The sequence below is a fragment of the Heloderma suspectum genome, chromosome 3 (genome assembly GCF_057233095.1).
Source record: "Heloderma suspectum isolate Gila_16-S chromosome 3, 16-S_ref, whole genome shotgun sequence".
In the NCBI taxonomy this organism is placed as follows: domain Eukaryota; kingdom Metazoa; phylum Chordata; class Lepidosauria; order Squamata; family Helodermatidae; genus Heloderma; species Heloderma suspectum.
The window spans coordinates 177,944,432-177,960,403 of NC_139460.1; the positions used below are offsets into that span (position 1 = coordinate 177,944,432).

General features: G+C 42.5%; 1 protein-coding gene across 4 annotated transcripts in view; it reads right to left on the reverse strand.

The window, feature by feature from the left end:
* Positions 1 to 10,109, reverse strand: part of LETM1 (leucine zipper and EF-hand containing transmembrane protein 1) — a 54,530-nt gene extending 44,421 nt beyond the window's left edge. For all 4 annotated transcript variants that reach the window (XM_084845022.1, XM_084845019.1, XM_084845021.1 and 1 more), the window contains exons 1-3: positions 9,973 to 10,109; positions 6,140 to 6,197; positions 2,585 to 3,035 (exon numbers count right to left, since the gene is read on the reverse strand). In XM_084845022.1, coding sequence (XP_084701148.1) covers positions 2,585 to 3,035; positions 6,140 to 6,197; positions 9,973 to 10,051 — 588 coding nt within the window. In that variant the 5' untranslated portion in view covers positions 10,052 to 10,109. The remainder of the gene's footprint in view (positions 1 to 2,584; positions 3,036 to 6,139; positions 6,198 to 9,972) is intronic.
* Positions 10,110 to 15,972: the final 5,863 nt, after the last annotated feature.

Consider the following 15,972-nt stretch of genomic DNA (forward strand, 5'->3'; position numbering starts at 1 on the left):
TCCTACTCTTCCTCACAAAGAGCCCAGGGGGGCTTATAGTCTAATTAAAACTCAGTACATCGTATAAACAACATTAAACCATGACTCTAAAATTACAAAAATAAAAGCCTTAACACAATCAATCCATTAAAAAAACAAATAGACTGCTTGCCTGTACCCCAAAATGAGTCTGTAATTTGTACCGAAATCACAAGACCATGGGGGACAGCCAAATCTCTACTGGAAAGGAGTTCCAGAGCAAGGGTGCTGCCACTGAGAAGGCCCTGCCATGTGCAGTCGTGCCATGGGCCACTTTCCTCAAGGGCACCACAAGCAAAGCCTCCCCAATTGATCCTCAATCTCAGGTTGGTCAATATTGGGGAAAGTGGATCTTCAAGTATCTGGGTCATTAGCAGTACAGGGCTTTGTACACTGGTACTAGCACCTTGAATTGGGCCCTGTAATTCACTGGCAGCAGTGTATTTTTCAAAACTGATGTGATACGCTCACATCTCAGTGCCCCTGTCAACAAATGGGCAGCAACAGTCTGCACCAAGGTGCTGTTACACCTTCCAGTCCATCTTCAAGGGAAGCGCCATGTACAAAGATAATCATTTGTATGCTTTGCTTTAACATGTTTATATTTAACTCAGGTTTCATTTTAAACCAAGCTTAATTTTTCTTAATCTCAATTGAAAATTGAAACATTGTTTTTTTTGCTTATGCTACTCTTTAAAGTCTAGTATATATTAATAATAATGGTGAAGCAGCAGCAGTAGTAATACTAATGCTGACGAAGGAATACATCCACCTTCTACTGGGACTCTGCCTAAGAAGAGTGTGGGAGTGGACAACAATTGTAAAAATTAGAGAGAGACAACTAATGAACACATTTAAAAAGAAGACCTTTAAGCACTGCCGGGCTCGACATCGTAAAGCCTCCAATTTTGGCAATATTAGTGATTATATAGACACACGCTTTATAACTTCTTAAACTAAGTATTGCATACATTCTTGCGACCATATTTGCTTGGATCCCAACTTCCCTTCCATGAATGAAACAGAGTTATGTTAATGGAATGGGGCTTTTCTGCTTTCCCCTTACCTCTGCAGCCCCCTGAGTAGATCTACTCTTGAGGGTTGGAGAGCCCTTGGGAGCAGAGTGCGATATACTGCAGGGGCTGCAGATGGAACAGGTCTTAACAGAAATTGACCTTCCATGTGCAAACAGAAGAGCAACTTACGATTCAAGCCATTGTATGCAGTATATTAAGTCGTATCAATTATCAAAAAAAGGGGGGGAGCAGAGTTTTAAATATATTTTGGTCTAACTCCCAACATCTTTTATACTCCTATTGCCCTCAAGTTTAGGCATGTGTTACAGTATACACTGAATATTAAAAAAAAAAAAAAAATTCAGCTTTTAGCGACTGTCAAAAGATAAAGGACATGGTTTAGCCACCAGGAAGTTTCACACATGTAATGGAACCCTGGGGGCAATGCTACTTTGCGTTTTGTGGTAAAGAAATCAATGCATAGTAAATTATTTTTTTACAATAGTGAAAACAAATGTATCTATACAATACCATTACCAATTGCCTCAAGTCTGAGCAATTGATAACAGAGCACCCCAACCTAACACACAGGTTTCTGTGGTGGTGTATGTTTTTTTTAAATATAAAATTGCAGATACTTGGGCAAAACTGCATCTTATTGTACTTACTACACATCTTTTTAATATAAACAGCCAACGAATGTCTACAAATGAGTTACTGTAGTGTTGTGACAGCTACATGCTATGACAAACTGACCAAAATAGTTTCTATGCCTTGACAACATTTCAAGCGAAATGTTAGAAACAGCAATATTTTATATACTGAACAATTTAACCCTTCAGAATACAAAAATAAAAATACAAGTTTATGGACTAGTAAACAATTACTGCAACAAGACTTATTGTTGCTTCTTCTATTCCAAATAAAAATACAGTAATTTAGGGTATAATTCTATGAATGTTTAGACAGAAAAAAGTCCTTCTATTCCCAGCATGTCCCAGCCAGTATGGCTGGCTAGAGAGATCCTGGGAATTGTAGGACTTTTTTTCTGTTTCACATAGGATTGTGCCCTTAAGCTGCAAGCCTATACCCATCTACCTGGGCGTAAGCCCCACTAACTCAATAGGATTTACGTCTGAGTATAAGATTGTGCTGTTGGAGAATATACACCATTGAGTGCAAGTGGCTCAACGTCATTGGAGACTTAACATTTTTCATATATGGAGTAGAAAAATGTTGTATACTGTACTGTGTGAAAATTGTGCATTATTTTGCTTCATTTAAATGCATATAGAAGCTGCCTTTCATGGTTACACAGCATAACTTTCCATATATGAGGGCATACATGTTTTGTAGTTTTACACCCTTGCATTATGCAGGACCCATTATTTTAACCAGTCATGTTTAAGATGTATATTAACTGGTAAAATGTTTCAAAAATTGCATCTCCAACATCACTACTTATAAATAAAATATCTAAAGTTGGCCAGGTATTGCTTAAAGAAATTTCATCTTAATCTTGAGCCCCCAAAAGAAAATAGATTCAATACCTGTCTTCGTTCCCGACGGGATAAGGTGTTGCCATGAAGAACTTGCCAGAGCATCCTTGCAGCAATTTTGGTATCAATCCACAACAAACGAAAGCCATGATAGTAGTGCTTCAGTTCATCAACAATCCTCTGTCCAAGAGACCTTTTAACGATTATTTCTTCTGTTGTTGGACTATATACAGGGCCTCCTTCTTCTAACTTCTTACTTTTATCCTTAAGGGACTTCAGTGACTTTTCTACCACGGAGTCATCATAACTAGGTTGTGAAGAATGCCACTTCCGGACTGGAAGATAACGAGGCCCCAAAATCCCTCTGTTAGGAGACGGTGACCACAACTCAAGTGATCTCAATGTTGTAACGTGCCTTTTTTCTGATCCTTCAGTCCAACGATCTCTTGCAGAGTAAATGTAAACAGGAGAGACACTAGTGCAATATTTAAAATGAATAGGCCTGTAAAAAAAAAGTGAATTTTAGTATTTACATTGTGTACAGTACTTAATAATCCCATAAACCTTCATAATTACCCTATGAGGTGAAATAGTAACTTTATCCAGGACCACCCAAAAAGATGTGTGACTGAGGGGAGATTTGAATATGCCTCTCATATCCAAACCAGCACTCTATCCAATGCACTATACGACCCTCTGACAAAAGATGCTTTAAAGAACTGTACTTCAGATCAGTTATGAAATTCACACTTCCAATTTCATAGAATCATAGTATAATAGGGTTGGAAGGGGCCTATAAGACCATCAGGTCCAACCCCCTGTTCAATGCAGGAATCTAGGTCAAAGCCTGACAGATGGCTGTCCAGCTTCATCTTGAATGCCTCCAGTGTGGGAGAGCCCACCACCTCCCTAGGGAATTGGTTCCATTGTCGTATTGCTCTAACAGTCGGGAAGTTTTTCCTGATGTTCATCTGCAATCTGGCTTCCTGTAACAGCCCATTTTTCCATGTCCTGCACTCTGGGACAATTGAGAAGAGCTGCTGGACTTTCTCAAGTGTGTGTCCTCCTAGATGCACTGGGCCAGCAACAAGTTGGTCCAGCCCCAGGGTTGTCACGGTGGTCATGAAGTCCTAAACTGCCCCAGATCTGATGATCTCAGCATGGAAGTTGAGATCCACCAGAACCATCATTCTATGGGTCCTCAGATCCAAGTCTGAGACCACCTCCACCAGCTTAGACAGGGAGACTGATGGGCAGCAGGGTGGGCAGTACACCAGCAGAATCCCTAATCTGTCCTGGGTGCCCAACAAAAACACTCAAGATTGGCACTTGAGTGGAGGGGAAGCGCAGAGGGGAAGATATGTAGAATATACGTAGGATAAAAAGTATATGTATGATAAGAAGAAAGAGTTGCATCCAATGGTGTCATGCTGCTAGTGCAAAACTTCCAACACTTGGAGAAAACCCATTTTCATCCTTTCATAACTGTGAAATCCAATACTTTGATTCTGCTTGCACAAGCCAACGGACAACTCATTACAACTTAATTAAGCCAGGTATTAGATGGTGTCATTAGGTTTTGTTTGTGCTAGCTGTTCCACTAGCATTTGCACAACCATTCGTGGAACGACGCTATCTCTTGTACTTTTCCCACTAGCCTAATGTAGGGTATAATCCTAATTCTTCACTCCAGTGATGTTATCCTACCTGTCTCTTATCCATTGTTAGGGGTGAAGAACAGGCCCTGGAATTGCACTCTCCCTACACTGCCATCCTTATTGATGGTTTGCTGTTACTGATCTCCATTTCAGATGCTAGGTTACACTCCAGGAAAAAGGCTAACCATGATTAGGGAAGTGGGGAGAAATTCACATGTGAAAAGAGTTGAGAAGGAGGAAGTGTGGAATCCCAGTGCCCATTCCGAATCACATAGCCCCAACTAGCAATGATAGACAAAAGTGGTCCAGTCGTTTTCAAATATATACTGAGAAGATGAAGAGGTAATACAGGGCATCAATCTACTTTGCAAGGGTTCTAGGGTCTGTTACCAATACTACATGGTCTTCTTCCTCCCTTGTCTCTGTATGGAAGCTTGCAACCGTCACCACCACCACATTTTTCAGTTTGACCAGGGTGATGGTCACAACTGATTTAACATGGCTAGAGCGTTTCACTAAGCAAGCATCTGCATACATTCAGTGACTAAATAGTACACATGGCTTTCTGTCCCTGTGCAGCTGATTTGATGTATGAGTATCCAGAATCCCACTTTTCCCAAGTTAATGTGCATAGAAATCTAAAAAAGATTCCAATGGCTGAAACACATTCCTTCCCATTACCAGATTGACTGTGCAAATACTTTCCTTGTGTTTCCCTGGTTCCTCATTCCTGCTACTTGTTTTTTCTTGCACTTCCCTCACCCATTTGAAATGCATTTCTGGAATTCCCACTCCAACCTACAATTACATCTTGGTCCTCAATCAGATGCTTTCCTTCCTTGCTGGAATAGGCCCAGCTCTGTGAACATCTACATCCTTCTTCTCTCCCACCTGAGGAGGAACAGTGTATTTTCCTGAAATAGGTAGCTATGTTATGGGGATGCTGATCAGAAGTGTTCAAGAAGTACTGAGCATCCCAAGCAGTTTATAAATGGTTGGGCTTATTCTATTTGCCTCATGGAAAATTGTTTGTTTCAAAGCATACTTGCAAGTACACTCTAAACATGTAGACATCCACATAGTAATGACTGTATTAAAAAAACCTGCTTAAACATGATGAAACTTTAATAGTTATTTGTACCAAGTTATCATACTTGTATCACTTGGTATGTTCTATTACTGACATTCTGAGTCTGGTATTCCTCCTGTATGTTGTCTCTCTTGAACATACGTGCATATTCCTTCATAAAATATATATCTTTGTGATATTTAGCAAAAACACATTTTAATCAGGACACACGAAAATTTTCTATTGACAAGAACTGCACAGCTCTAACTGTAGAGATCTGCAAATTTTCACTGGCCTTGGTAGCCCAGACATTTACTTGCAGTCACCAGTCCCCCCCCACCCTCTGTTGAGTATTCCATAATTAGAAAATTTGCTGCCTCTCAATCAGAATAGAGGTTATTCTTTTTCCCTTTCCCAATCCTCTGGAAGGGGGTCATTCACTCACCTTGTTTGAACACACTCAAAAGCAGCAAGAATCTCTCTTGTAATCCCAGCTCAAGATGCGTGAACTATTCTTCCCCTTCTCTGAGGGAATAATTAGCCTCTGACCTTGCACTGTGCTTTACAGGTACTCAGAACTTCTTCAGCTGATTTTGAGTGCTTCCCAGCTCAGTGTGAAGTAAGAGACTGACTCCACTCCTCTTCCTCTGCAAACTCCAGAGGACCAGGGGAAGTATGGGGTCTGTCCCTCCTGGGCAGAAAGCAAGACTTTTTCCACCTTCAAGCAGTTCAAGGAGGGAGGCATCTTTTGCTTAATTCTCAAATGCAACTTGGCCCTTAAAGACACCTAATAACTAGTTAGGGACCCTTCTCCCCCCTCCCCCATAATTGCCAGCCATCTACCATCTGGACAGCCACCATATGAATAAGCTTACTTACGCATGGTTTATTAGCCTCAGGGATGTACAACTAAGACAAGCATGGTTTTCCCAGTGACCTAGAAGTTAAAAAAAAGTAAGTTTATAGGCAGATTAGGGATAAATCACAATGTAATATATTTACCCTTGCAGCTTTGCATCAAATTGGCTTTGCTCAGATGCTACTCCACCACTGCAGACAGAAACAATGCTAAGTTTGGGACCAGTTGCAAGAAATCTTCAACAGATTTGGTGAGAACAAGCAAGGCAGGAGGCTCTTGAAATAAATCTGTAATATTGGACTCCAAGCCCAGCAATATCAGCAGACTCTGATGAACTCTGTGAATTAATTTCAATTATGGAGCTACACCATAGCTGTGTGTCTGTGTCTAACCCAGGGATAAGCAACCTGGTACCCACCATATGTTTTAGACTACATTTCCCATAACCGCCTTCAGTGCCATTTTTTGGTAGAAAGGCAGGGTACAAATCAAATAAGTAAGAAACCCTCTAGCCTGTTCCTTCCCAGAATATAATGTATTATGTTTTTAAGTCTCCAAAACCTATACTTTTAGTCAGAGTTGATTTGTTTTAAATCAAATTGATTTGAATCCTAATTTAAATCGCTTCTCTGAGGGACTCAATTGTAATGATGTAAATCAGTTTAAATCACTAGTGAGAAAGATACTATTTAATTTTCCACTAGTGAGGAAGATTCTATCTAAACATTTTTAGTAAAAGTACATTATTGTTTAATATAACCTTAATATATATTCAGAGATGTAGGTTTCATTACAAGGTAGGTACACAGTGCAGCAGTACACAGTATACATGCAGCAGAAGTTTCCTTAAGAGTCATGACTCCATGAATATGATCTGTTCACTTTCTATTCTCCTCCCCTACCCCTTGCATTTGTATCCAGTCTCCTCCTCCTTGTTCAGATCTACTCCATCTCCCCAAATTCTCTATTCATTGACTTTATCTTTGCACTAGAGAGAGGCAAGGCTGAGAGAGAGAGAGAGAGAGAATGCACTCCTGTATACCACTTGCAGTGCAGAATAGGACTGATCAGGTTATCTTCCATCTCCATAAACTGCTGTTAACATAGACCATAATTAGAAGTTGTATTATTATAAGATACGCAATGACCCTTATGTCTGAGTGGATGAAATTGCTCTGGAATAAGATCAATTCTCTGGGCTTATGCCCAGAGTCTGTACTAATGATGGAAGCTAAGCAGGCCAGAGCTCTGCTGTCTCAAAGGGTCAGGGATTATGATCTACAAGCTTTTAAGTTCTGCAGCGGATAGAACTTGCTCTCCTCTGTTTTTGGGTGCAAATCTGAGTTATGGGATGGTAGAAGAGAAATATTTCTCAATCCTTAACATTCCCAAATATTGGCGTGCATTTACTTTAGCAAGATTTAACGTCTTACCCTCTGCTCTGTTACAAGGGAGGTTTCAGAAAACTAGTCTTTTAGATCATATATGCCCATGTGGAAGGAATGAAATCGAATCAGTTATTCATGTTTTACTTTGCTGCTCCTTTTATATAGAGATTAGAGAGAAATTACTGTCTGATACTAGATCAGATATAAATGTACCGCTCTACTGTTTTAGGACAACAGAGGATACGGATACAATCGAGGCTTTTGCTAAATTCTTCTTGAATGCTATGAGAATAAGATCTCTTCAGAACTGATTTTACTGTATATTTCCTGAATGTGTTTGTAGACTTCGTATTTTTGTATGTTCAAAGTATGTTCAGTGACCTTAATAAAGATGATGATGAGTTGTATAATTAGTATTCATGTTGATATCTTTGACCTAGGCTCTTTTTTTACTAATTGTTTTAAGAAAATTTCAAAATCTGATTTATATTTTTAAAAATCAGATTTAAATTTTAAAAATCCAATTTATTTTATTTCTAAATCATTGATTTTTATCAACCCTGCTTTTAGTTCAAAGATTAATTTTGGATTCATATCTGTAGATTATATATATAAAGACATGTGGATAGCCAACTGTTTGTGCTCTGTCTTTACATATGGTTTATGTAACTGAGACATGCCCTCTCTCTTTCTATGTGTATGTGTGCGCGTGCATGTGTATAAGTATATTTATGATATCTGATAATAGATGAATTAGTCTTGTGTATTTTGCAAAATAAAGAAATAAAATTGTAAGTCAGTCTACAAGTCCAACTTAGCAATACTTAAGCCATTGTCATTGCTAGGAACAGACAATTCTTAGAAGCAGTTAAGACTAAAGAACCACATGCAAGAAGAATTAAGATTAGCAATTATACTGTAAATGGATTTTAGATATAAAACAGGAGGCTAGCATATTAAAATTCAATTAATACAAAATAAATTAATAAAAATACTCAGCGTATCACAACACAATGAAATTAAACATGGGCAATGTCTTGCAAACAAAACAGCTAACTAGACAGGTATAAGGCAAAAGCCTGGCTAGACAGAAGTGCTTTCAAGATAGATATGGGGGATTATAGTCAGGGCTGGGAGTACCTTTGTGTTGAGTAATTTTAGGTGTGGCTATGCTATGTTTACTGGCATCCATGACATGAAGGATCCCCTTATTATGAATGCCTCTAAACATGTACAGAGTATATTTTCTTCAGTTATGCATAAGTGAAATTCAATAGTAAACATATAATGCCATGATCATCACCACCAAGTTTTCCAACCTATGTACATGGTTAAAAAGGATCATTTTATATTTCTGCTTTAAAAATATATTATCAAGGTTACCAACCTGTGCGGCTGTTCTACAAGAAATGAAGGACATTTCATTTCAAACATACACAGCGGCAACTGTTCAGCATGCAATGGCTGGGGAGGTGTGAAGAGAAACATTCGCTGTGTTCCACAAGTGAAGTAATACACATACTACTTCACATTTAGATAGCACAGAGTGCTTCATATATGATTTCTTAGTAATCCGTAAAACAGCCTTGCATGGTAGGCCAGTATTATTATCCACATGAGCAGGTATCCTTGGCCCAGATAATCCTGTTGTCACACAGGCTACTACCTTTTTTTCTTTTTTTTTTTAGCAACAAGCAGCAGCAGATTCCTAGGCAGCAGCATCTCAGGACAAAAAGTTGCTCTTTTTTCTGGATTGCACGGGGCAAGCATACGCTTGGGAGCAAATACATGCCCTGATAGGTTTTGGGGTGGGGCGCAGGCGGTTTGCACTGTGTTTTGGAGAGGGTGGCATGCAGGGATTCTGTGAGCCCTGGGCAATTGAAAAGAAGAGGAGACAGGAGGTGTGTATATGTGTGCACACGTGTATTTATTTAGCTGACAGATGAGAGGGGTGCGTGCTCGTGTGTGTATCAGATGGGTATGGGCTGTGGAGTGTATTGTGTGCCTGCAAGTGTACGTGAAAGAGAGATTGAAGAAAGAGTCATGTTGGGTGGTGAAGTGACTGCATGTGAGAGAAACTTGGAGGGGCAGTGAGGCACCACTGCCTGCCCCATCTCAGGTAGCAAGATATCCTGGGCTAGAAGGTGCCAGGGGCTGACCCGGATAGACCTTCTTCGGCGCATGCCAAGTGCTCCACCACTGCACTAGGGCCCTTCTCCATGAAAGCCCCACCCCGCAAAAGAAACGCAGAAGTGGCCATGTGCGGGGGGAGGCCGTCCCAACACCGTGCTCGTTCCCATCCCACTAGGACCAGACCCGGCTTCTTGTACAGCCGCCCCTGCCACGCCAGGCTCCGGTTTGTTTCCGAGCTGGCGGCTCCCGGGTGGACGGTCCTCGGCAGCTTCCCGAAAAGCTCTTGTTACCACATCCACCGACCGGCCTCCCCCGGAGTACCCTCCTCTCACCAGCCTCAGTCTCCCAGTGCAACCGCCTGGAGATGCTGGAAGCCCTTCTCCCGCAACGCTTCAATAGCACGAACGCCATTTCTTCGCAAGAGCAGCAGGCCGCGGCTGGCGGGGAAACGAGGATACCAATCGGGCCTGACCTCTCCGGAGACTTTTCCTCCGATGCGCCCACGTGAGGGGAAGCCTGGGAGATGAAGTCTTCGGTTCAAGGGCGATGCACGCTGGGAGATGTAGTCTTCTACTTGGAATAATGCCGGTCAAGACAAGTCGACGGCATATAACTGAACCCATAGACTTCTGCCAGGGTAATTCACACACAATGCGTAGCTTCCGGATTGATTTTGAACGGCGTGCCTTGTCTCTTTTGGAGCGGGAGCAGCAACTGACCATAGAAAACAAAGAGAGAAATCCAAGATTAGCGCAGCTGTGATTGCGGAACAAGCATGTCTCCCCGCCGGAATAAGAGGTAGCACCAAAAATATGGCCGCCTGCGCTCCTTACCTCCAAGTTCGATTGGAAATGTTTTTTTCTTCTACTACTCTTCAAAGGTTTAAAAGCGCAATTTTAAAAACGTTTAAAAACTCCAACACCTCCCCGCCCATTTTTTTTTCATATGAAATGAGACCTGCATTAGAGAGAGGATGAACTCCTGGGGTGTTGGCTCACACTGTCTCAGGATGAGATACACATGCAATTCTATTATGGATTCACCAGCCTCTCTGCCGTGGAAACCGTTGCTGCTGGCTGCTAAAGAAGTGGCAGTCTTCGTGCCAATAAGATCATCTGGACCAAGTGTACTGCATGTGGATTTAGCCCTCTGCCCCACCTGCTTGGGTAATAATACTGGCCTACCATGCAGGGCCATTGTAAGAATTACTAAGATACTGTAGCACTCTGAACATTTGAAATGTGCTATCTAAATGTGAACTAGCATGTGTATTACTTCAATTGTGAAACACACAATGAATGTTTCTCGACTCCCATTCTCAGCCACTGTATGCTTTACTCCCCTGCTACATACGTTAGGGTAGAACAGCACCACTGGTTGGTAACCCTAATATATTTAAAAAATAGAATTAAAATATAAACAAGCCTCTCCAACCATGTACATAGATTAAAAAAAAACTTGGTGGTGATGCGTGGCATCTCATGTGTAGTACTGAATTTCAGTTATGTGAAACTGAAGAAAATATACTCTGTACATGCTCAGAGGCATTCATATTATACGGAAGTCCATCACTTAGAAGAATGCAGATAAACAAAGGTAAAAGCTTAGACAGTAACATCTGAAGGTACTCAACATGATGGTAAAGCAGTGTGGTATAATGGTTAGTGTGCTGGACTGGGACTCAGGAGATCTGGATTCTAGACCCCACTCATCCAAGAAGCTCACTGGGTAACTCTGGCCCAGTTATTGACTCTCAGCCTAACCTACCTCACAGGATTGTTGTGAGGATAAAATGGAAAGAAGGAGGGTCATATAAGCTGCCTTGGGCCCCTTGGAGGAAAAAAGGTGGGATATAAATGTAATAACAAAATAAAATAAAACAAATAAAAATTATCTCTCACACCATGTAGAGAACTCCTTAATTGTATTTACAGGGCAATCCAATGCATATTTACTCAGAAGGAATCTCATTATATTGTGTGGTGCTTGCTCCATGTCAGTGTGCACAGGAGTGCAATTCTTAATCAACTAAAGGTGCAATCCTATGCATTGTTAGACAGAAAAAAGTACTACAACTTTTAGTATGCTGACCAGGGAATGCTGGTAGTTGTAGGACTTTTTTCTGTCTAAACATGTGTAGTATTGTGCCCTAAGAAGGACCCTTGAGGGCAGTGGCAGTGAGTACTCATTGGGGCTGGTGGGGTCAAAGACTGAGCACTGGGAGAGGGACACAAAAGCACTGCTTCAGACATTGCACAAAAAAGGAAAGCTAGTCAAGTAACTTGAAGATCATTAGTGCAGAGCACAGGTGTGTTAAACACAAATGCACTCTTCTGGGCCCACCTTTAGCCAGCAACAACCCCACTGCACACACAAAAGAGAAACAGAGTCAGATAATTTCAAGATTGTGAGTCCCAAGGCAATCTCACACACAGTGTTTGAAAAGCTCTCTCTTCTTTGCTCCCTGTTCTTAGTGGGCCCTGGAAAAGGGAGCCCATGTTGATCCCCCTCCCCATGCCTCTCCTCTCTGTTCACCCAGTCCTAGTGCAAAATACTTCCCCTCCTGCTCCTCAGAGGTTCAGTCTCATTCCATTCTGTTGTCTCCATGCTAGACTTAACATAAGAGCCATACTGGATCAGACCATGCGTCCATCTGGCCCAGTATTCTGTTCATACAGAGGCCAACCAGCTGGCTGTGGGAAATCCACAAGCAGGACCTGAGTGCAATAGCACCCTCCCGGTTGTGTTCCCCAGCAACTGGTGCATATAGGCATACCGCTTCTGATACTGGAGGTAGCATATAGCCACTGAACTAATACAGGACTAATACATACTAATACATACAGGACTAATAGCCACTGATAGCTTTATTCAGCATGAATTTGTCCAATCCCCCTTTAAAGCCTTCCAAAGTGGTGGCCATCACTACATCTTGTGGAACTGAATTCCATAGTTTTACTATGCACTGTGGGATGACCTTGGGTTCTGGTATTATGAGAGAGGGAGAAAAATGTCTCCCTATCCACTTTTTACACCATGCATAATTTTGTACAGCTCTATCATGTCTCCCCTTACTCACCCTTTTTCCAAGCTAAACAAACACAGCTGTTGTAACTTTTCCTCATAGGGGAGTTGCTCCAGCCCCTTGATTTAGGGCGCAAGTCCTACAACTCCCAGCACCCTCCACCCACCATGGCTTTCTGGGGAATGCTGGGAGTTGTACAACTTTTTTCTGTCTAAACATGTATAGGATTGCACCTAAGTTGTCCTTTTCTGCACCTTTTCCACTTTCTTGTTCGGGAGAGACAGCAGTGAAAAAACCCTCACTAGGCAGGCTGCAGGGAGGACCCTCTGAGGATTGCAAGGCAAGTGCTGCTACTACTGGCTAGGCCAGGGCAGCATTGCCCTGCTGCATTGTCTGTCCCATGGTCCTGGGCAGAGCAGTGAGGCAGGTTTTGAGCAACACCACTAGAAGGTGTACCAAGGTGGCAGCCCGCAGCAGAGCAGCAACACTGCCAGCGCAGCATGCAGGTTTGCTGTGCCCACTCTTCTTCTTCTCCTCACTGTACAGCTGCTGCAGAAATGGTTGACTGTGCAGCTTACAGCTGTTCTCTTGTGGGCGGGGGAGTGAGATGAAGAGGGCTTCTGCTTGCTCTGCCTCCTTCACTTTTCAATCAGAACTAAAAGCAGCTGTGCTGGCCTTCTTAGCCTTGTATAGAGGGCGAAGGACATGCATGCTCACTCTGCCATTCTTCCACACTGCCCTGCTGCAATGTCTGTCCCATGGTCCTGGGAAGGGGGTGAGTCGCGGCTTGGGCAGCACCAGTTGAAGTTTTGCCAAGGAGGCAGTGGAGGATTAGAAATATTACTGGGGCAGCATGCAAGTTCATAGTGCCTGCTCTTCTTCTCCTCACTGCACAGCCATTGCAATAATGGTGGCCGCACAACTCACAGATGTTGGGCAGATGAGGGGTGTGAATGAGGAAGAAACAAAGAACCAGGAGAATTGGGGGGAGAAAAACAAGAGACAGAGGAAAAAGATCTGGAGTGATTAGTGGAGTCCTCATTTCATCCTAGCTCTGTGCCTTTGCCTCTGTGACATTTCATGGGTCTTGACTTCTACTACTACTACTAATGGGCTTTGGGGGAGAAACATTGACCTCCTTCACTGATACTTCTGTATCTTCTGCCAAAAAGAAGTGCTCAAGATGTGATAACATTTAGTTATGACTGAATTTGGGGTGTTGTGAAAAGACACTATTAACTATTTAGTTTATTATTGATGCTATTTTACTCCCTGGGAAAGGCACTTGTGGGTTTTACTGCCGTAAGTGCCTAAACAACAGCCTTTAGTAGTATGTATCTTGAACTGAGTGGGGGAGGGGGTTGCTATTTGCTGTTCCACCTCAGGCAGCAAAATGTCTTAGGCTGGCCCTGAAAGTGGTATCTAAAACTGCCAACTGAACTGATTCAGGCTGCAATCCTCTGTAAGCCCTACTGAATTCAATTGGACTTCTGTGTAAAATTGCATTCGACTAGGTTGCATGAGGTTAATTTACAAAATAAGAGATGCTGGCACTAAAATTTGCCTAGAAGCCATTCTCTGTGGTCTCACATGTAGGAGAGCTTAGCTGCCTTGCTCACAAAGCAAACTGGAACAGAAGCCTGGGACAAAAGGCCTTGCAATTATTGTCAGAATTCCTTGTGAACACATTCTCTTTTTAAACTTCTGGAATTTAGCAGTCAGAGGTGCTGCTATGGCCATGAAAGTATCCACATTTGTACGTGTCTACTGAAAATTCCCATTGAGCTCAATGGGACTTTTTGGCCTGGTTTGCATGTAAAAACAACCCAGAGTATAGATTATTGTTGAATTGAGGGTTGTCATTATGTGCGAACCCTGTACTAAAGCTTAACTATGGGTTGTTAACCACAACCTAACACCAAATCATGGGTTCCCTTCCTGGGTAGTTCATTTAACCCATAGTTAAACCATAGCACAGAGTTTGCAGCGTAACAACCTATGATTCAACAACAACCCCTATGCAACCCATACTCTGGGTTGTGGTTAACATGTGGACCAGGTCACTCACAGGTAAGCAGGTATAGGATCGCAGCCTTTAAATGCTAAAATGAGGCCTGTAGGGGGCAAGTCATATTGTCAAGTTATATGCCAATGTTGAGGGAAGTCAGGCAGGCCCTTCCTAAGGAAGCTTGTCTTGCGCCTAGACTGCTATGTTTGCTGCACCAGGAAGAGACCTTTTTATGCTCCCAGGCCTTCTAAGTTTTAAACATCTGGAGTGCAATCCTATGTTGTTGTTTATTCGGTCAGTTGCTTCTGCCTCTTCGTGACTTTATGGACCAGCCCAAGCCAGAGCTTCCTGTCGGCCGTCGCCACCCCCAGCTCCTCCAAGGTTGAGTCCGTCACCTCCAGAATATCATCCATCCATCTTGCCCTTGGTCGGCCCCTCTTCCTTTTGCCTTCCACTTTCCCTAGCATCAGCATCTTCTCCAGGGTATCCTGTCTTCTCATGATGTGGCCAAAGTACTTCAGTTTTGCCGTTAATACCCTTCCCTCAAGTGACCAGTCTGGCTTTATTTCCTGGAGTATGGACTGGTTTGATCTTCTTGCAGTCCAAGGCACTCTCAGAATTTTCCTCCAGCACCACAGTTCAAAAGCATCTATCTTTCTTTGCTCAGCAGCCTATCTTTCTTTGCTTATGGTCCAGCTCTAGCAGCCATAGGTTACTACGGGGGATACCATTGCTTGAACTATGTGGACCTTTGTTGTCAGTGTGATGTCTCTGCTCTTCACTATTTTATCAAGATTTGTCATTGCTCTCCTCCCAAGAAGTAAACATCTTCTGATTTCCTGGCTGCATTGAGATTAATAGGATTTGCCACCAGGGAAGTGGGCATAGGATTGCAGCATTAATCTGCTAATTGCTTTTCTGCTATCTTTAATAACTGTATTAATATTATTTATTCCTTTATATTTTTTAATATTGTAAAATGCCCTGGAAACTTATGATGAAGGGTGGTACAGATAAGTGGTCAAGGGTTCTGCGTCAGGCTCAATGCAGAATTGTGAGCGATATTTTTCTCATGTTCCCCTAAGATAAAAGCAGGCAAGATTGATGCTTACGCCCCCTTCCTCCAGTGGCCGGAGCGACTTCGGTTCGGCCTCCGTGGTGCCGCGTGTGCAATTTCTCTGCTCGCTGGGCGGCTGGTTTGAATGAACCGCTTCGGGGGTTGCGGCGCGAAGGTGGCGGCAGCCAATCAGCGAGAGGGATTTTTCGCGCTGGTTTTGGCTGGTGTAGGAGGCGGGGACC